The sequence below is a fragment of the Thamnophis sirtalis genome, unplaced genomic scaffold (genome assembly GCF_051295495.1).
Source record: "Thamnophis sirtalis isolate CommonGarterSnake01/CBP01778 unplaced genomic scaffold, rThaSir2_p1.2 scaffold_10, whole genome shotgun sequence".
NCBI lineage: Eukaryota > Metazoa > Chordata > Lepidosauria > Squamata > Natricidae > Thamnophis > Thamnophis sirtalis.
In genome coordinates, this window is record NW_028261390.1 from 4,394,149 (window position 1) to 4,416,604 (window position 22,456).

Below are 22,456 nucleotides of genomic sequence, written 5' to 3' on the forward strand. Positions count from 1 at the left end.
GCCTAAAGTCACCCAGCTGGCTTTCATACCTGAGGCAGGACTAGAACTCACCGTTCCCCTGTGATTGTTCCAAAGTTATCCAGCCTGCTATTATATCCAAAACAGCACTAGAACTCACAGGCTTCTGGTGATTGGTCCAAAGTCACCTAGCCAGGTTTTATGCCTAGGTGGGACTAGAACTCACAGGGTCCTGGTGATTGGTCCAAAGGGGAAGGATAGTGCAAAATCCCCATTTCCACTCCACTCCAGGGGAAGGATACTGCAAAATCTCCATTCCTCCCCACTCCAGGGGAAAGATACTGCAAAATCTCCATTCCCTCCCCACTCCAGGGGAAGGATACTGCAAAATCCCCATTTCCACTCCATTCCAGGGGAAGGATACTGCAAAATCTCCATTCCTCCCCACTCCAGGGGAAAGATACTGCAAAATCTCTATTCCCTCCCCACTCCAGGGGAAGGATGCTGCAAAATCTCCATTCCCTCCTCACTCCAGGGGAAGGATACTGCAAAATCTCCATTCCCTCCCCACTCCAGGGGAAGGATGCTGCAAAATCTCCATTCCCTCCCCACTCCAGGGGAAGGATACTGCAAAATCCCCATTCCCTCCCCACTCCTCAGGAAGGATATGGCAAAATCCCCATTCCCACCCCCCTCTCGGGGAAGGATAAGGCAAAATCCCCATTCCTCCCCACTCCAGGGGAAGGATACTGCAAAATCTTCATTCCCTCTCCACTCCTGAGGAAGGATACTGCAAAATCCCCATTCCTCCCCACTCCAGTGGAAGGAACTGCAAAATCTCCATTCCCTCCCCACTCCTCAGGAAGGATAAGGCAAAATCCCCATTCCCACCCCACTCCTGGGGAAGGATAAGGCAAAATCCCCATTTCCTCCCCATTCCAGGGGAAGGATACTGCAAAATCCTCATTCTCTCCCCACTCAGGGCCAGCCAGAGGTGGTATTTGCTGGTTCTCTGAACGACTAAAATTTCTGCTATCGGTTCTCCAGAACCTGCAACATTTCACCCCTGCTACAGGGGTGGGATTCAGCCAGTTCAGACTGGTTCGGGTGAACCGGTAGCTCCGACGATCGGCTGGGGAGCAAACCGGTTTGCTCCTCTGAAGCACCGTACCGGAACCGTGCCTGCTGCTCCCAGCAGGCACCGGTATGCCCCTACCAAGGCGTACCGGCCAGAACCCACTACTGCTACACAGGGATCTAAATTAAAACTCTCTCTGACGGATGGCAGCCCAGATGGCTTGAATGCATCCAGTGAAGCAGAGTCAGCTCCCTTCTCTCTTGATTTAATTGCCTCCTCTGTAAAACCGCTCTTACTGGGGTTTTCTTTTTCCTTTTTTTTCCCTCTAAGATTCACCTGAAAAACCTTTCTTTCTATTTCTAAAATTCACCTGAAACCCTTCTTTCTATTTCTAAAAAAATCCATTATTCCGAAGTGACAGAGAACAGGCCCTGACCTTCTCTCCGCCATCGTCTCAGAGAGCTACGGGGACCTATTATCTCCCTTTCCACTCGTATTTTTCTCCACACTAAACTTTTCCAATTCCCTCAACCTCTCATTAGTTTAATGTTTAGTCCCCCATCCTCCTCACCGACCTTCTCCAAAGGCCGGTCACGTTAGGTCCACCACGAGCGGAAACTTCCGAAGCAGAGGAGGTCAAACGAAGATTACAAGCGTAGAAATAAGACGAATGCAGCTAGGCCTCCCCTTACGGCTTCAACCGAGGCCAGATTTTCCATCCATAGGGTAGGATGTTAAGTGAGTCTTGCCCCCTTTTACGACCTTTCTGGACACGGTTGTTAAGTGAACGGCTGCCGTCGTGCAGTTAGTGACACGGTCGTTAAGCGAATCTGCCTTTCCCCCCCCTTGACTTTGCTTGTCGGAAGGTCGCAGAAGGGGATCACGCGATCCCCGGGACACTGCAGCGGTCATAAGTATGAGTCAGTTGCCACGCCTCTGAAGTTTGATCACGCGACACAACGATCGTACGTGTGGAAAATGGTGATAAATCTTTTTTTTTCCCTCCCACTGATATTGTAATTTTGGTCACTAAATGAAAGATTGTAAGCCGAAGTCTACCTATGCAAGTTTTAAAATGTATTTAGAGATATAAGAAAGGTGACATTTTTTAGCTATCTCTCTCTCTCTCTCTCTCTCTCTCTCTCTCTATCTCTATCTCTATCTCTATCTCTATCTCTATCTCTATCTCTCTATCTATCTATCTATTTATCTATCTATCTATCTATCTACACACACATACATACATACATAAACACACACACACACACATACATATATATGTTGTATTTGTGCTGATAAATAAATAAAGGGAGACTAGTATAGATCTATTTCAAGCTATTTAGCTCTCATCAGCTAGCCATACCCTTACTGGGAATCGAACCTGGGCTGTATTGCATCTTAGGCAGATGTGTTAACCACTGAGCTACAGAGTTCGACTCCTTATCAGCCAAGCCAGGGTGAAAGGTATCTATTTAGATTTACAACCCCCGGTATGCCCAAATATGGGAGGAAGATCACTACTTCAGAATAAATATATATATTTGTTCTGTTTTGGAGTATGGATTTTGTCTTTTCGTTTTGGTTCCCTGGAGCCCTTTATGCTAAGTTCTTTTATCCTTTAGTGGTTCCCAGCTGAATCTCTGGATCTTGTCCTCCCTCCCTGCTGAAAATCCGGATTCATCCTCTCGTTGAAATTTGTCTTTCTGTTATTAAAGGACAGTTCACTTATGAGCCAGCCCTTCTTTTTTAATATAAATTTTATTAAAAGTTTTAAAGAGGACCCAAAACCTAATGCAAACTAATACGGAATAAAGTGAGCAAAGAAACGAGAAGAAAATGAAAAAAAAAAAAAAAAAGCAACAAACCAAAGTGTAGAAAGAAAGGATAAAAAGCCATAGAAATGAGAAGTTTCCAATTTCTTTGGCAGCGAATGCAAATATGACTACACAATGTGCAAATTTACTCTACGGTTATAACAAGAAAGTGCGTGTTTTTCTATTATCTGGCTGGGTTTGTTTTTTTATCACTGAAACCACATGACATAAACGTGTTTTCTTTTCTGTCTCATACAAAAAATCTATAAGGGATTTCCTATCAGCCATAAATGTAGATTCTTGTCTTTTCTCTAATGAAAGAAGTTAATTTATTTACCTCTACACGATCTTCGCGAAGAATTCCTCCATTGCGGATAGTGTTGAAATCTTCCACTTTTAACACGTAAAAAACAATCTCCATTTTCTAGTGGTCTGACCATTAGTCCCAAAAGAGAAAGATCTGGTGTTAATTGTACTTTATTTATTTATTTATTTTTTATAAAGCTTCTGAATTAATGCATGCATTTGTATCCAAAACTTTGTGGCTCTTTTTATACATCCAGAAAACATAATAAAATGTCCCTTCATTTTGTTCCTATTTTCCAGCAAGGATTTTATTCATGCTAAGGGATACAGTGGCTCAGTGGCTAAGACACTGAGTTTGTTGATCAGAAAGGTCGGCAGTTCGGTGGTTCGAATCCCTAGCGCTGGGTAACGGAGTGAGCTCCCATTACTTGTCCCAGCTTCTTCCAACCTAGCAGTTCGTTAATATGTAAAAATGCAAGTAAAAAAATAGGGACCGCCTTTCGTGGGAAGGGAACAGTGTTCCATGCGCCTTCAGCGTTTAGTCATGCTGGTCACATGACCACGGAGATGTCTTTGGACAGCGCTGGCTCTTCGGCTTTGAAACGGAGATGATAGATAGATAGATAGATAGATAGATAGATAGATAGATAGATAGATAGATGATAGATAGATAGATAGATAGATAGATAGATAGATAGTAGATAGATGATAGATAGATAGATGATAGAGATAGATAGATAGATAGATAGATGATAGATAGATAGATAGATAGATAGATAGATAGATAGATAGATAGATAGATAGATAGATGATAGATAGATAGATGATAGAGATAGATAGATAGATAGATAGATAGATGATAGATAGATAGATGATAGAGATAGATAGATAGATAGATAGATGATAGATAGATAGATAGATAGATAGATTAGATAGATAAATAGATAGATAGATAGATAGATAGATAGTAGATAAATTAGATAGATAGATAGATAGATAGATAGATAGATAGATAGATAGATAGATAGATAGATAGATAGATAGAAGATAAATTAGATAGATAGATAGATAGATAGATAGATAGATAGATAGATAGATAGATAGATAGATAGATAGAGTAGTAACACCAAGTTACACCCCCAATGAAAGAAGTCTTAAACTCCGTTTAAGTTCCATTTTATTAGAGATGTCATATTGGCACATCTGGGAAAACCCGAATCTGAAAGTTTCCAGGTTTTCCTGACCCAAATGAAGTTCAAGTCCCTGCTCAGCACCCACATGTCCATCATATGACCCAATCAGGCACCATCCCAACTGGAGATGCCTCCCAGTCATGCCACCACGGTGCAGGGCGAGGTGTCCTTGCCTCTCTGAGAAAGGAATGTTATTTTGATTATATCTACTCCATTCCATATAACCCCCGCTCCCATTTTCCCACAGCAGTAAATGTGGCAGGCCGAAAGGGTAAAAGAGGCTTCCAGATTTAACAAGGGGTTTTTCCCCCTTACTTTTTACAAAAGCCAATGGTTGTAATGGAGCAGTCCCGTGGAAAACCTCTGAGGCAAATAGTAAAATTACTCAGGGTAAATTACCAAAAACTTTCTTTGATTTGATGGACGTAGGAAGATAAAGACGATTCGGTTTATTTAGCTGTAATAAATAGGTGTTATTTAAAGCCCCAGCCTTTGATAATTTAATTTTACGGAACCAGTAAACAATCAGCCATTTTCCCTCTGCTAATCTCCTCATTGACCTTTGTGGAAATGAAGGACTTGTGGTTTAAGTCCCACCAAAGTGATGTTAATAAATAAGCAGCAAATTGGAATCTGGATTCTGCTTAGCCGATGCAGGGCTGAAACCAGAGGCGGGTTCCTACCAGTTTGCACCAGTTCGGTAGAACCGGTTTGTCAAATCTACCGAACCGGTTAGAAGAGGTTCCACCAGTGGACCCGGAAAGCAGGCCACACCTACAGAAGAGGTTCCAGAAATGTTTGAAACCCACCACTGACACACACACACACACACACACACACACACACACACACACACACACACACACCCCGACTCACACAGAGAGAGAAAGAGAAAGAGAAAGAAAGGAAGAAAGAAAAAAAGAAAAAAAGAAAGAAAAAGTGAGAGAGAGATGAAAGAAAAAAAGGAAAATGCGACAGAGAGACAAAAGGAAGGAGAGAGAGAGAGAGAGAGAGAGAGAGAGAGAGAGAGAGAGAACACATGGCCGGCAAGCCACTCCCACCAGGTCACATGGCTGGCAAGCCACCCCCACAAAGGAGGCCACACCCACAGAGTAGGTTCGAAATTTTTTTTGAACCCCACCACTGGCTGAAACCGATGTTCACAATGCATCCATAAGGACATGAGCCTAGAGAGGGTCAATATTTATATATTACAACTACAAATGATAATCGTCAACTTACAAACACCATTTCAATAAATGTTTTCCGTTCCCGAGGATTTCTACTTGGGAAGAATAAGGGCGACAGGACTTGTCCATCATTCTTGAAAACAAGAGTAGATCCAACAGATTCAACAGACTTCAGGCTGCTGGATCAGCCGAGCTGACTTGATTCCACCACAAAATTAAGTTGCTTGCACACCGAGCCTTCCAGTGTGATCCTTGCAGGCGACCGAGTCTGTTCTTGTAATATTTTCTAATATTAGTTAATTAGATAATGAATATTAACATGTTTCTAATATGTTCTTCTAATATCTAATACAACTGACCTCCAGAAGTCGTAAATGCTCCAACGTTGGAGGTTTTTAAGAAGAGGTTGGATAACCATTTGTGTGAAATGGTGTAATGTTTCCTGCCTAAGCAGGGGGTTGGACTAGAAGACCTCCAAGGTCCCTTCCAACTCTGTTATTCTATTCTATTCTTTCTACAGTCCATATGTCCATCGTTCATGTATGTCTTCATCCACTGTGTAGACCAGGAGCATCAAACTCGATTTCATTGTGGCCCGCATCAGGGATGCGTTTGACCTCGGGGAGGCTGGGGTGAGCATGACCAGAGTTGGCGTGTCCTGCCCGATGTCACTCCTGTTGGGGGCACCAGTGGCAGCCTAAATTTTCAGTGTCAGCTAAAACAGGCTCCCAAGCTCCGTTTCCAGCTGTGACTCCTCTGACAACGTTCTGCCTGTGAAAACAGAGCTCTGTTTTCATTGACAGGATTGCAGGAGGCCGTCGCGACTGGAAACGGAGCTCGGGAGTCGGTTTTCGCTGCCAGAGGCACCATGGGCTGGTCCCTCACTGTTTCCAGGGTGGCCCCATAGGCCACATCTAATCACCCCGCGGACCAAATGTGGCCCATGAGCTTTGAGTTTGACACACCTGGTGTAGACCATTGCATTTACCAAAACCAGGAAACATATCATTTTTTTCGGGAAAAACGTCATAAAACCTGGTCACGTGACCATAATAATTGCCAGTGGATTGTAAACGCAGTTTGGTTGCCGAACACCTCAAACACAATAATGTAACTATGGGGGGGTTGCAGCTGTCACAACTTAGCAACCAAACTATAAGTACCCCCCCCCCCCCCAGGGAGGTCCATTGTAATTTTGAATGGTCGCTAAGCAATTAGTCCAGAGGTGGGTTCCTGCCAGTTCTAAGCTCTTCTATAGAAGAGGTTCCACAAATCTACCGTGCCGTTTAGAACCGGTTCCAGCTCCCTCCCCCTGCCCGTCCGCATCACGCTTGCCCCGCCCACCACTCACTGATTGGCTGGCTCACCAATCGCCCCACCCACCTCTAAGAGTCCTATCTTTCTGAGCCAACATGACTGGAGGAGGAATTCTGAGAGTTGAAGTCCACAAGTCTTAAAGCTGTCAAGTTTGAACACCCCTGGGGTTTTTTTTCTCTAAAGGGTTAGGGGTGCAAGGGTCTTGTAACTTGACAGCTTTAAGACTTGCGTGCTTCAAATGCCAGAGTTCCTGAGCCGACATTTTGGCTGCTAAGCAAGAGCGTTGTTAAGTGAGTTTCAACACATTTTGCAAGTTGGCCGCGCCCACCCAGACACATGGCTTCCAAGCCACTCCCACCCGGTCACATGGCCGGCAAGCCATTCCCACAAAGCAGGCCACGCCTACAGAAGAGGTTCTAAAACATTTTGAAAATCACCACTGAATTGGTCATAAGTCAAGGACTACTGGAGTATCTTTCCTCAGTCACACATTTTGTCTCCAAACTGCCTGACATTCTCTTTGAAATTCCTAGGTCATTTTCTTGCTCTCTTCCACACTTTTTTTAAAAAATGTGTTGCCTCCCTTTTCAAACACCGTAACCAGAGCTTTACAAGTTCCCGAGACGTATCTGAGATGAGTAGGAGAGCATTAGGGTGTTGCTAGCTTAATTTTTCTACCATCTCTTTCCAATGATCTCTAGCGTGTCGATTGCCTTTTTTTTTCACAGCGGCAACACATCAAGGATATTCATTCTTCACGGGAACAATTTGCTCGACTCCAAAATCTTCTTTTATGTTTTTCTTTTTTCTTTAAAAAAAAAAGATATTTAAAAGCACAACCGTAGGGGTAAAGCAGAATATAGGATGAGGGGGGGGGGAAATGTTAAGCTGCGTAAAAGTGAATTATGCATTGAAAGTCACATTAGGCATATCAAGATCCTTTTCTCTCGCTGATTATTTACAGGACCTCCGATCCTACGTGCGATCCCAGCTCTCGTGTGCATTGCATTTCGCTTGATCCAATCAAAACTGCCAGTTTCAAGCCATTCTTTTATGGCGATCGCCATCGCTTTCTCTTTTCCCCGCCTTAAAAGTTTTGCTCCCAATTGCTCTAAAGTCCAGTTCAATCATGCTCAGCCTCGCCGGTTCGGTTTTCTCATGCTAAGGAGGCGCAAAGGCCTCTAAGAGAATTTTCTTAGATTTAAGGGGAGAGAAATAAATCACATAAATCACTTTCACTGTTATAATGGTATTCAGGCGGATTGTCTTGATATCCATAGTAATGACTTCAAGAGATAGGTGGATTTTTGCTGAGTCTCTCGCTGTGGTATTTCAATTGGAGATGAGGTTTTTTTGGGGATTGATCTCTCCATGTTTTTAGGTGCTCCTTCCCAACAACCATCGTCTAACCCGTGTTTCGTTACCCAACTAGGTAACACCATCAGTGCTAGCTGAGACGTGGTATTCAGCCGGTTCGGGTGAACTGAAAAACAAGATGGCGGCACCTACAGCGCCGCCTGGAGAACCGGTTTAGGGGGCGTGGCAAGGCTGGGTCGCTGCCGGTTCCAGTGACGCAGGCCGTCAAACCAATAACGGTTCATCCGAACCGGTCCGAACCAGTAGGAACCCACCACTGCTCCGAGGTCCCTTCCAACTCTGTTAGTCTGTAATTGTTAATGTTTATATGAGGAGTTAGGGGTGATAACAGAAGGTTTCTAGAATGCCAACCTCTCCCATTTCCATCCCACTAGACAAACATGGCCACTTGAAGATGTGTGGACTTCAGCTCCCAGAATTCCCATGCCTGGCTGGAGACTTCTGGGAGTCGAAGTCCATACATCTTCAAATGTCTTTAAAAGGCCGGGGAAAACTGCTTTAAGACTCCCCAAGCATCTGAAAAAACACCTTGGAATCAAGTTTCTCAGCAAGATGCCAAGATATGTGTCTGCAAACAGGTGAAAATCTCTCTCCCCTGACACCTCCAGCTTCTATTTCCACCTCAAACAACCCCAAACCTCACCTCGTATTACTGAAAAACCATCTGTTTTCTGATAATACGTTAGCAGCAGCCTGATTCCAGGCTGCAGAAGGCTTCAGGATTCCCCGCTTCTGTTTCCCAGAGAGAGGGAAGATCTCCTGTTAGATGTCATTTATGGGACTTTTAATCTGCATTGGGGGTTGATTAATCTTCTGATATTTTCTTATGGAGCAAAACATCCCAGTTCTGTCCAGAATCAGTGCTAGAGGGTGGGCTAAAACTCCTTGTTTTCAACTCAGAACGGCTAATGCTCCCTGCTCAGCAAATCTGTGATGAACACGTAAGTCACGTAATGGCCAGGACACGTGTGGAAGGCGTGGATGATTCACAGGGTCCACGGAGGGAAAGTTCTCCGTTTCCTCGTCGGAAAAGTGGTGGGTGGGTTTTTCCATCGTTTCAGCTCAAATTACTCATGTTCTCTGTTTCTAAAGAGCTTCCTGGAGTTGTTGTCCCTACAGCAGACTGTGTTTTTCATAGGCTAAAGTGCTTTGAAAGGAACAAAAAGGTGTCTTTTTCATCAGATATTCTGTAATTTGCTCCTCATATAACTACACAGCCTGAATTCCTTCTGCAGATGACATTTCCCTACGTCACAAGTTCCGGTTTGTTTGGAGATGATACGGATTAGGAATTAATTATGTGCCATCGAGTGATCTATGGAGATTCTCAATCATCCAGGTCATGTTATCCCAAAAGGTGCTTTTTCCAAAAAGCAGCTGGACTTGTGGTCTGCTGGCAGATCACATCATAACATCAAAATTCCGATTCCCCCCCCCCCCAGGTCTTTTTCCATTAAACCGAAAAGAAAAGTCTTTGGTTTTCTCTTTATATTCATTAAGAATTTTCTGTTTTAAGATATCTATCTTACTCCAATATTTCTTTGCTTTATCACACGTCCACCATTAACAGAGGTGACTAAATTGACTTTTTTGATCAAAGAAATTTGTATGTATGTATGTATGAATGTATGTATGTACCAGTGGTGGGTTTCAAAAAAAAATTTCGAACCTACTCTGTGGGTGTGGCCTCCTTTGTGGGAGTGGCTTGCCGGCCATGTGACCTGGTGGGAGTGGCTTGCCGGCCATGTGTTTTCTTTCTCTCTCTCTGTCTCTCTCTCTCTCTCTTTCCTTCCTTTTGTCTCTCTGTCCCTTTTTCCTTTTTTTCTTTCATCTCTCTCTCACTTTTTCTTTCTTTTTTCTTTTTTTCTTTCTTCCTTTCTTTCTCTTTCTCTCTGTGTGAGTGAGTGTGTGTGTGTGTGTGTGTGTGTGTGTGTGTGTGTCAGTGATGGGTTTCAAAATTTTTTGGAGCCTCTTCTGTAGGTGTTGCCTGCTTTCTGATGGAACCTCTTCTAACCGGTTCAGTAGATTTGACGAACCGGTTCTACCGAACTGGTGCGAACCGGTAGGAACCCACCTCTGGCATGTACGTATGTATCTATGTATATAAACACTTTTTATTTCTACTTGGAAACCAGTTTCTGGACTTGGTGCTTCAGGTGGGGAAAAAATGAAACTTTGATTTTGAGCTTTAGATACATTTGTTTGGCTAATTTATAGTATTAGGTAAAAGTAAAAAAGTTGAGGTTTGATGTCAATGTCCTTTTTTCTTTTCTCCCTTTTCTTCACCTCCCTTTTCCTTTCCCTATTTTTCCATTTTAGTATTTTGTTTTTGTATGCTATATTATAAACTAATGAAAACTGTTTAAAAAGGGGGGGGAGCCCCACTTCCTAAAGCAAAAATTGTGAGGGCCCATTGTGAAGACTCTACAGGAGCACATTTAATAAGATTAAACTCATTATTGATTATAATCAATTAATCACCCTCAACCATGCCCCCCAGATACCTGGGGCTCCGGCTTCCAGACTCGAAGTCAACATAGGCAAATATCGATAAAGGAGAATATGTGTAGCTCACGGGTAAAGCCATTTTTAGGTTACTTCTCCCCTTGGGTGAATCAGAAGCCCATGGATCAAGCCCAGGTGGATAGGAGGATCTGTTTTAAGGCAACTAGATCCCATCCCTTCCCCACCAACACTTAAGGCAGGCAGTTTCTCAGATTTAATCCCTAACAGTTGTTTCCTTTGATGGATGGCCCTAATTGGGTAAAATAGAGCTGATGCCTTTGACTATCTTATCCAAGAAGACAATTAATGCTCCCTTGTCATGCTGGTGTGCAAGCTATTACAAAGAACGCTCCCGTCACGGTTAACAAATGATTTCGCCAGGCCTTCCCTTCTGGATTGTCATGGATGGATTGTCAAATTTTGGATCTATGTCATTGCATATGTAAAAAAAATAATAATAACTGTCCTCTCAGCCTCTGTCCACGTGCAAGACTGCCGTTTGGAAGCAGATTGCGAAATATTTCTTTGCATTAGACTTCAGCGTAATTTAAAAAAACACACACCACGGTGAAGATGGACTTCATTTAGCAATGACAGGAGAGGAGGTGATTTACTTTGTAAACAAACAAACAAATAAGAACCTGCAATTTAGTTGCCTCTTTAGAAAAAAAAATCTATGTAATGCAGTTGACTGATTCCAGCTGGATGCTAGAAATAGGATTCAAAAGATATCTTAAAATACTTTTTAAAAAATGAGTGGCGTGTAATTAACGTTTTTTAACATTAAAAAGCCCGACTGAAGTTTAGATTTGACCTTAAAAAAAGTCTTAAGAGTCAGACCTTCATCAAAATACTTTCTGTAGCAACCTGTTGTTTGTTTTTTCTTATACATCCCCTTGACTTCCTTCCTTCCTTCCTTTTCTGCTCTAACTTCCTTCCTTCTTGCCTCCACTCCATCCCTCCCTTTCTTCCCTCCCTCCCTTCTTTCCTCCTCCCTCCCTTCCCTATCCTTCCTTTTTTCCTCCCTTCTGTCCTTCCTTCCTTCTTTCCTCCTCTCTCTCCCTCCCATCTTTCCTTCCTTCCTAACTTCCTTTTTTCCTTCTTTCCTCCTCTCCCTCCCTCTCTTTCTTCCCTCCCTCCTTCCCTCCTTCCTTCCCTATCCTTCCTTTCTTCTTCCCTCTGTCTTTCCTTCCTCTCCCTCCCTCCCTCCCTTCTTTCCTTCTTCCTTCCTTCCTAACTTTCTTTCTTCCTTCTTTCCTCCTCTCCCTCCCTCTCTTTCTTCCCTCCCTCCTTTCATCCTTCCTTCCTTCCCTATCCTTCCTTTCTTCCTCCCTCTGTCTTTCCTTCCTTTTCTCCTCTCCCTTCCTCACTTCTTTCCTTCTTTCTTCCTTCCTTCTTTCTTTCCTTCTCTATCCTTCCTTCCTTCTTTCCTCCTCTCCCTCCCTTTCTTCCCTCCCTTTCCTTCCTTCCTTCCTCATCCCATCCTTCCTCCCTTCTTTCCTCTCTCTCCCCTTCCTTACTTCCTCCCTTCCTCTTTTTCTCACTTTCTCTTTTGATTTGTTTTATGCTGCTTAGTCCATTTCATCCTTTTTGGGGGGGAGAAGCAACGGGGAGCTAATCTAATGGGCAATGCCAATCACTGCTTGCATGGATCCTACCTTCGTGTCGCCATTCTGTTCTTCGTAATTCACCCCGGAAATTCAGATAGGAGGTCATTGAGACAGGGGAGTCCCTCTCCCCCTGCTTTTGAATGTGCTACAAAGCACCGGCCCTCTTAGCAACAGCAGCATAGAAAAAACTCACCACAATTGTCCAGGCAAGATTTGTTTTTTTTCCAGGACACCCAATTCTGCATCCCCAAAAAGGAAAGAAAATGTTTGCCACTTTCTACTAGCAGCTGCCTCAATTGTTTTTCATATATATATATGAATGTATATATAAATACATGTATATGTATTTATTTATCAGCACAAATGCAACACAAATGTAACAAAGGCAACAGTAAAAATAATGGCTTTCTGTCGTGATGGTCTCTTGTGACGAGCCGATAGACCGAGAAAGAAAGCAGTATGCTTCCTCCCATATTTGGGCATACCAGGGCTTGTGACACAATACATACCTATTTCCCTGGCTCAGCTGATAAGGAGGAGAACCTTGTGGCTTAGTGGTTAACACAACTGCTTAATATGTAATACAGCACAGATTCAAATCCCAGTAAGGGTATGGCTAGCTGATGAGAGCTAAATAGCTTGAAATAGATCTATACTAGTCTCCCTTTATTTATTTATTTATCAGCACAAATGCAACACACACACAGACACACACACATATTTTATACATATATACAAATTTGGGTGTTCTCTGGTTGGTCTCACAGCCAGCCAGGTGTTTAGACTAGATTTAGCAACTTTTATCCACCTATCGAGCCCTTCCAAAGGATTCGGGATAGGAAGATCTTGACTAATATGATGTGTCATTCATGATAGTTCAGTGAATAATATTTTACCAACACCGGTCTTTGAGGATAATTCAGGTTTTCTCTGCCAGTCAAAACAATCTACAGCAAAATATATTTACCCTGGGTGTCTGTTAAGTGCTTCGTTTGTTTTACCTGGGTAATTCATCCTGTGAGTAGATTGCACAAAGCTGAATGAATGAATGAGGGTTTAAAAGAGGGAGGGAGGGAGGGAGGGAGGGAGGGAGGGAGGGAGGGAGGGAGAGAGAGAGAGAGAGAGAGAGAGAGAGAGAGAGAGAGAGAGAGAGAGAGAGAGAGAGAGAGAGATGTTTTTCAGTCTAAGGAATTCTGCTTCCCTTTTCTACCCAGAAGGACCTTAATTGCTGCTTTAAAGAAAAGTATTTCAGTGTATTCTTTTATTCTTATTTCTGTTTCTTAGAAGACAAAAATAAGGCAGTGTATACAGTTCGTTTTGTGACGGTTCAAACTTATTCCCTGTTTCCCTGAAAATAAAACCTCCCCGGATAATGAGCCCAATTGGGTTTTTGAATGCATCCACTAAAATAAGCCCTACCCCAAAAATAAGCCCTCCCCAAAAATATTGCAACACGGCCGCAGCCATGAGCCTCCTGCACCTCAAAAATAATAAGACCTCCCCAAAAATAAGGCCAAGCACTTATTTCCATGGGGGGGGGGGTGTTGTCAAAAGAAAATAATACCCAGTAACAGCACTGGAAAAAGTGACATGGCTGTTTTCACACTTACGACCATCGTAGGCACTCCCGCACAAGTGATCAAAATTCAGATGCTTGACAACTGATATGTACTTATGACGGATTCAGTATCCCAAGCTTTTGTGATCTCCTTTCCCGACCTTCTGACAAGCAAAGTAAATGGGGGGAGGGGGAGCCAGATTCACTTACCAACCGTGTGACTAACTTAACAACCATGGAGGTTCACTTAACCACAGTGGCAAGACAGGTCCTAAAACGGAGCAAAGTTTATTGTCTCTCTTAGCAACAGAAATGTGGGGGAAACGTGGTCGTAAATCGAGGACTACCTGCGCCAGCAAAAGACTCAAAACTAGTTCTAATATCAGTAGTAAAGTTAGTCTTTTGAGTAATGCAGCTGGCGGGTTGTAAGCTCTCTCCAGATACAATGAAACCGACCTTCCATTTTTCTGCCTTTGCTTTTCCACAGCTGCGGAAAGCTGTTATGGATCACATATCGGACTCGTTCCTGGAGACCAACGTCCCCCTGCTGGTTCTCATCGAAGCGGCGAAGAGCGGCAACGAGAAAGAAGTGAAAGAATACGCACAAGTGTTCCGTGAACATGCCAACAAGTTGGTGGAGGTAAGTGTCGCGTTCCGGCGTTCAGCAAGGAGTTCAGGCAATGACGGTGAACTGAAAACTTTCATCCAAACAAGCTGGGACATCCGGGACATCCGGGACAAAGAGGATAACATGCCTTTCAATGGCTTTCACTCCGCCCTCACGGTTCCACCCTCTGGGCCCCGCCCCCTATATCCCCCCACCCCTCACGCATCGCCCTTCCGTTAAGATCGCACAGACTGGGCCTCCTCCGAATCCCATCCGCCAGTCAATGCCGACTGGCGACTACACGGAGGAGAGCCTTTTCTGTTGCAGCTCCGACCCTGTGGAACGACCTCCCCGTCGAGATACGCACCACCGTCCAGGCCTTCCGCACAGCCCTCAAGACCTGGCTATCCCAACAGGCCTGGGGATAAGCTTCTAATTTGCCCCACCCGAGTGTTGAGTGTTGAATGCAAGTTGTGTTTTTATTATTTTACTTTGTTCACATACTGTTTATTTTTGAATTGCACCCCCTTCCTAATTGATTGTAAGCCGCCCTGAGTCCCCTCAGGGAAAAGGGCGGCCTATAAATCCTAATAAACAGAAACAGAAACAGAATACCGTTGCAGCTGCCAGCCCTCTCGGACAAGCCATGGAGGCTTCAGGCACTCTATGCACCCTCCCTCACCCATCCGACCCTTGCCAGTCTCTGCACAACAGCTGTTCATGATGGCCATAGTCCATCTGGCCCTTGACAGGCTTCATAGCAGTGGGGGAACACGTCAAGGCCGCCCTGCAGTCCGGTAGGGTCCCAGCAACACATAGCTCCATTGCGCGGCTCAGATGCGTGGCTCAGCTGTGCAGCGCGCTGGGTGATGGTGGGGTGTTGGCAAGCTGCCAGCAGGCGTGGCTTCTGGTGGGGGTTTGCTGAGGGTGTGGATGCACTTCCCAGCTGACGACTCACAATCCCTGTCCAAATGGCAGCCCCGGAGACTCAAGGGCTGACATGCGGCCCCCCTACCACAGGGACGATATCTGGAAGGCAAAGGATACCATCAGCTGAACTTTTTCTCGATATCTGGTTGGACCTCCCTACATGCCCAGGCAAATAGTTCTTTTGGAGACACAGGAGATGAACGCTGCACTAAATAACGGGTTTTTTTTTTTACACTTTATGATTAACTCAAGAAAAAACAGACTGAAAAGCATGGCATAACAAAGCACATACAGTGGGGCAAAAAAGTATTTATTCAGTCACCAATTGTGCAAGTTCTCCCACTTAAAAAAGATGAGAGAGGCCCGTAATTGACATCATAGGTAGACCTCAACTATGAGAGGCAAAATGAGAAAACAAATCCAGACAATCACATTGTCTGATTTAGAAAGAATTTTTCAAATTCTTTCAAAATTCTTTCAAATTGTAATTTGCAAAAAAATTCTTTCAAAATTCTTTCAAATTCTAATTTGCAAACAAATTCTTTCAAAATTCTTTCAAATTCTAATTTGCAAAAAAATTCTTTCAAAATCAGACAATGTGATTGTCTGGATTTGTTTTCTCATTTTGTCTCTCATAGTTGAGGTCTACCTATGATGTCAATCACAGGCCTCTCTCATCTTTTTAAGTGGGAGAACCTGCACAATTGGTGGCTGACTAAATACTTTTTTTGCCCCACTGTATGTACTAAGCAAGACGATAACCAGGCCTCTTCGAAGTTGCCAGGAGTCTCGATGCGGTCCGTTTTAGATGCTAGGTAAGTGCAGGGCCCACGCAGACGGAGGCTCGGCCGAGGGGGAAAACCAGGCCTCCCGGAGGCTCCAGAAAGCTGGAAATGGGGCCGTTTCCAGCCTCCAGGGAGCCTCTGGAGCCCGGGGAGGGCAAAAACTCCCCCAGCTCCGCTGTGGTGCTGGAGGCCAACTAGGCCACGCCCACCCAGCAACCGGGCAGAGAACTCGTTGCTAAAACCTTTGAAGCCCCCCCCCTTGCAAATGACATCATATCGGTTGTGAAATCCCACAAATGAGATGATGTGTGTCCCGCAAATTAAGAAATTACAGTGGGTGGGTTGCGAGACCTCCCGTGTTCTCCTTCCACTACACAACGCAGGGACGTTTTGCCGTTGTTAACAACGAGCGGCTGACAATCGTCAGATCTTGCTTGGCGATAAGCCACTCATTAGACAACACAACAGCATCAGAGATAAGCTGCCAAGCCTATCTAACCTTTCCATTAGCTAATGGGATAAAAAAGAAGAAAATAAAATCAATATGAGTCCATTGTCCATGTATCTGCATGGAGACGGCATTCAAGTGTATTATGAAACAAAGGATAAAGCATCTCGGTGGACCAAGATGGCATCGCCTTCAAATAAGAGGATGACGGCAAGAAAAGGGAGAAGAAGGAATCTTTTAATATTAATGTGTTGAGGCCAAAATAGTCCTAAAGCTGCCTTCATTACGTCCTTCATCCAAACAGTCCATTACATTAGATCTTACCTAGAAATCGATTTTAATTGTGACCCCACCGAGATTGGCGATAACAGAATAACAGAGTCGAAAGGGACCTTGGGCCAGATCTCTTAGCCTCTCCCAACTGATCACAGAATAACAGAATAACAGGGTTGGAAGGGACCTTGGAGGTCTTCTAGTCCAACCCCCTGCGCAAACAGAGAACCCTACACAAATGGTTATCCAACATCTTCTTAAAAGCTTCCAGCGTTGGAGAATTCACAACTTCTGGAGGCAATTTCTGTTCCAGTGATTAATTGTTCTGTCAGGAAATTCCTCCTCAGTTCTAAGTTGCTTCTCTCCTTGATTAGTTTCCACCCATTGCTTCTTGTTCTACCATCAGGTGCTTTGGAGAATAGCTTGACTCCCTCTTCTTTGTGGCAACTCCTGAGACATTGGAAGACTGCTATCATGTCTCCCCTAGTCCTTCTTTTCATTAAACTCGACATACCCAGTTCCGGCAACCGTTCTTCGTATGTTTCAGCCTTCAGCCTTCTCCTAGGAATTTGCAAGAATTTTAGCTTCCAAATCATATCCGCAGTCCATTCTTGACCACTCAGGCCAAACCAAGAACACCTTAAATCCGAAGTCCACTGTTTCAGAAGCAATAGAACGTAGATCCTTTAAGTTACCTGATTCCACCAAAACTGCCATTATACAACGTGCATTGTTAAATTATGCGTGTTCTTGAAAAATAAATAAGATCCTATGTCTTGAGATGGGAAACAAGGGAGAGAAAAAATTGGATTCCTTCCTTCTTTCCTTCCTTTCTTCCTCCTTCCCTCCCTCCCTCCCTCCCTCCCTCCCTTCCTTCCCTTCATTTTGGAATCATACAGTGAGAGAGAATTTTGTAATTGTACTTATATTTGCTACAAAGGAAAATTGGAAATATCTTCTTTCTGTTCTTTGGTACTCATTATTTCTCCCTCTCCTTCCTTCTTTCTTTTCTTCCTTGTTTCTTTGCTTTTTTGTTTCTTCGTTAAATTTATTTTCCTCTATGTTGCCTAGAGTGGACAGCTTACAACAATAAAGGGGGGGGTGATAAAAAATGTAACCATAACAATAGGTAAAGGAATTATGCTGGGACATACACACCCACAGCCATTTAGATGATAGATAGATAGATAGACAGACAGACAGACAGACAGACAGACAGACAGACAAATAGATGATAGAGAGATAGATAGATAGATGATAGATAGATAGATAGAGAGAGAGAGAGAGAGAGAGATGATAGATAGATAGATGATAGATAGATAGATAGATAGATAGATAGATAGATAGATAGATAGATAGATAGATAGATAGATGAGAGAGAGAGAGAGAGAGATGATAGATAGATAGATGATAGATAGATAGATAGATAGATGAGAGAGAGAGAGAGAGATGATAGATAGATAGATGATAGATAGATAGATAGATAGATAGATAGATAGATAGATAGATAGATAGATAGATGAGAGAGAGAGAGAGAGAGATGATAGATAGATAGATAGATAGATAGATAGATAGATAGATAGATAGATAGATAGATAGATAGATGAGAGAGAGAGAGAGAGAGAGAGAGAGAGAGAGAGAGAGAGAGAGAGAGACTGATTGATTTGTTAGTTGAGCCTACAACATTGGAGCAAATGTAAGCTATTGACAGGACCACATGGATGTGGTGGAGTCATAACTCAGTTTACAACTGTAGCTTTGTGATAGTTTCAGCTTATTCACAGGCAGGAGATGAGAAACTTTGATTGGGCCCTCGGAGGTCTCATATCCATTGCATGTTTTATTCAAAATTATTGACAGTGGAAACATCGATGTTATGAATTGTCATGGCGAGAGAGAGACTGTTCCTCTTCTGATGTTAAGTTGCTTGAGTTGCTCACCAGCTGCATTTTCCACCAGCCGAGATCGGCTTTTAAAAATACTTTTCATGTTATCTCCCACTCCAGTCATTTCCTTCCAAGCACTTTAAAACTCGGTTGCGTGACAATGAGACAAATGCCTTCTTAAAGCCAATTCAAGCCATGTGCAGATCCTCCTCCTCCTCTTCCTCCCCCCTCCTCCTCCTCCTCTTCTTCTTCTACTATTTGCAACATTTTATATTTTACAGTTCTTCTTCCTCCTCTTCCTCCTCCTCCTCCTTCTTCCTCCCCCTCCTCCTTTTCCTCCTGTTCCTCTTCTCCCTTCTTCGTCTTCTTTTTCTTCTTCCTCCTCTTCCTCCTGTTCTCTTCCTCTTCTCCCTTCCTCCTCCCCCTCCTCCTCCTCTTCTTCTTCCTCCTCCTCCTCCTCTTCTACTATTTGCAACATTTTTTGGTATTTGGTATTTATTGGACATTTATAGGCCGCCCTTTTCCCTGAGGGGACTCAGGGCGGCTTACAGTCAAAAAGGAAGGGGAGTGTAGGACAATACAAAAGAAATGTGAACAAAAGTAAATTAAACAGTAAAACTCAACATTCACTCGGCATTCGGGAGGGGTAAAAGTAAACTTATCCCCAGGCCTGACGGGCTAGCCAGTTCTTGAGGGCTGTGCGGAAGGCCTGGACGGTGGTGAGGGTACGAATCTCCACGGGGAGATTGTTCCATAGTGTCGGAGCCGCAACAGAGAAGGCTCTCCTCCGAGTAGTCGCCAGTCGGCACTGACTGGCGGATGGAATACGGAGGAGGCCAACTCTATGCGATCTGATGGGACGCAGGGAGGTAATTGGCAGAAGGCGGTCTCTCAAATAGCCAGATCAACTACCATGGAGCGCTTTATAGGTGGTAAGTAAGACCTTGAAGTGCACCCGGAGATCGACAGGTAGCCAGTGCAGCTCACGGAGGATCGGTGTTATGTGGGCGAACCGTGGTGCGCCCACGATCACTCGCGCGGCCGCATTCTGGACTAGCTGAAGTCTCCGGAAGCTCTTCAAGGGCAGCCCCATGTGGAGCACATTACAGTATTCCAGCCTGGAGATCACAAGGGCTCGAGTGACTGTTGTGAGGGCCTCCCGATTTTATATTTTCAGTTCCTTTTTCTCCTCTTCCTCCTCCTCCTCCTCCCTGTCCTCCTCTTCTTCTTCTTCTCTTCTACTATTTGTAACATTTTATATCTTATAGTTCTTCCTCCTCCTCTTCTTTTCCTTTTCCTCTCCTCCCTTTCCTGCTCCATTTCATCCTCCTCCTCCTTCTTCTCCTCCACCTCTTCCCTCTTATCTCTTACTCTCCTCCTCTCCCCTTCTCCTCCCTCTCCCTCTTCTTTCCCACTCTCCACTTCTCTCTCTCTCTCTCCTTCGCTTCTCCTCCCATCTCTTTCTCCCTCCCCTTCTCTCCCATCTCTTTCTCCCTCCCCTCTTCTCTTTCCAAAGCAATTCACTCCCGTGATGGATGAGAGACAGATGGACAGAGAAATCCTCTCCCTGTGGATAGGGCTTTGCCTCATAACAGTTAGGAAGCAAAAGTGCTGTTGGCCCTCAGCACTGCTGGGGATCCCACCTGTGAAACCCTCCGATCTGCTCCTAGTTCAATCCTAATCGTGTCTAAGATCCAGCTTCCCATAGACCTCAACGCTTCGGTTGAGGCAGATGTCCCCTGAGGACATGGTGGGTCTTTGGGCCACCATTTTGCTTGTCTTCTCTCAAGTTTTCTGGAGACGTCCAGAAGGAACGGGCCCTGGCTGGTGGCACGTAGAGGAAGCCTATATTTCAGCGTGATTAAAATTTGATATACTGCAGCGAATCAATAAAATCACAGCGCAAGGCAGGCATTGGCAGCCGATCGCGTAAAAGAAGAAAGCTCCAATTTCTGCTTTATGGCCTCTTCCTCTCTTGGACTCAAAGGAGACTTTCGCTAACCTCCTCCTGTTTACTCAGATGTTGTTTTAGCAATAGATCGCTTCTGGTTTTGTCAAGGAAGGACAAAGGTTTTTTAAAGGTTTAAAGGTTTAAAGGTTTTTAAAGGTTTGTCTTCCTCTTTGTTTTCCTCTTCTTCCTTCTCCTCCTCTTGTTCCTCTTCTTCCTTTTCCTTCTCCTCTTTCTCCACTTTTTCATCCTTCTTCTCCTCCTCCTTTTCATCCTCCTGCTTTTCATCTTTCTCTTCCTCTTTCTCCACTTTTTCATTCTTCTTCCTCCTTTTCCTCCTCCTCTTTTTCCTCCTTCTTCTCCTCCTCTTTCTTCTTCACTTTTTCATCCTTCTCTTCCTACTCCTTTTCCTCCTCCTCCTCCTCCTCATCTACTTTTTCATCCTTGTTTTTCTCTTCCTCCTTTTTCTCTTCCTCTTCCCCTTTTCTTTCCCCCCCTCCTCCTCCTCCTCCTCCTCCTCCTCCTCCTCCTCCTCCTCCTCCTCCTCCTCCTCCTCCTCCTCCTCCTCCTCCTCCGTGATGCCTTCTTCTTTATGACCACAGAGTCTGGTATATCCTTCCTGTGCTTCTCCAATCCTGCAGAAGAATTCATTTCAACGAAGTGAGCAATCAATTAATCACGTGTTGGAGAAGAATCCATAAAGTTTACTAAACTTTATGATGTTTACTAAAAACCAAAGTATTCCAGTTAGAAATTTGTTTTTGGCTTTTCGTCCCATCACCAAATCCTCCTCTTTTGCCCATAAAGTACCTTTTTCCTTGATCAAAAGTTCCTCCTTAATTTTATGAATAGGGTAACTGGCAGTTGGTTAGGAAACATGGAATTTCCTATAGGGTTAATGAAATTATAGGGCTGTTCTCCGATTCTACACCTTGTTGTGGCCCACCAGTGGCCACCGGAGTTGGCAGCAGATTCAGACGGTGAGGAGGTTGGGGAGGAACCTGGGCCAGTTCTGGAGTCTGGGGAAGGCTCTGACGAGGGCTCTGTGTCGGAGGCAGAGAGGGGGCCACAGCCGTCTGGCAGTTATCAGCTGCTTTCAGAGTCAGACATCAGTGAGGCAGAAGAACAGGTGGAGCCTCTTCCCAGTGAGTGCATGCGCAGAGTTGCCAGACGAAGGGATCAGCTAAAGAACAGGGGTCCACTTGGGAGCAAGGCAGTTCTCAGCTGCCTTCGGAGCTAGATAGCAGAGAGGCAGAGGAACAACTGGAGCCTGTTCCCAGTGTGCTCATGTGCAGAGCTGCTAGAAGAAAAGAACAGTTAAAAAATTTGGGTCGACTTGAGAGTAAAGGCACAGGCGGATGGTGAATGGCTCCTCCCATAGGAAATAAAAGGGGAGTGGGCTTTTTCAGGAAATAATTTGTTAGTTCGTTTGTTCGTTCGTTTCAGGAGTATGAAGATCTGTCCGTGAATCTCAGAGACTCTGTGCCAAGTCCTTCCTTGCACAGTACTGTGTTTGGAAAATATTTACATGGCAGCTTTCCAAGCCTGATAAGGTCTGTGGTCATAAATCCACCTTTGAAAGACTTGTTTGCCAGGCCTTCGCTGAACGTGAATGAAAGGAATTCACCTTCGTTTAATAAAAGGGTATTTGCCCGGACCAGGAATCTGCTTCG

At 44.3% G+C, this 22,456-nt stretch overlaps 1 protein-coding gene across 2 annotated transcripts in view; it reads left to right on the forward strand.

The window, feature by feature from the left end:
• Positions 1-22,456, forward strand: part of CTNNA2 (catenin alpha 2) — a 499,669-nt gene that overhangs the window by 326,271 nt on the left and 150,942 nt on the right. For both annotated transcript variants that reach the window (XM_087723953.1, XM_087723954.1), the window contains exon 9: positions 14,394-14,546. In XM_087723953.1, coding sequence (XP_087580079.1) covers positions 14,394-14,546 — 153 coding nt within the window. The remainder of the gene's footprint in view (positions 1-14,393; positions 14,547-22,456) is intronic.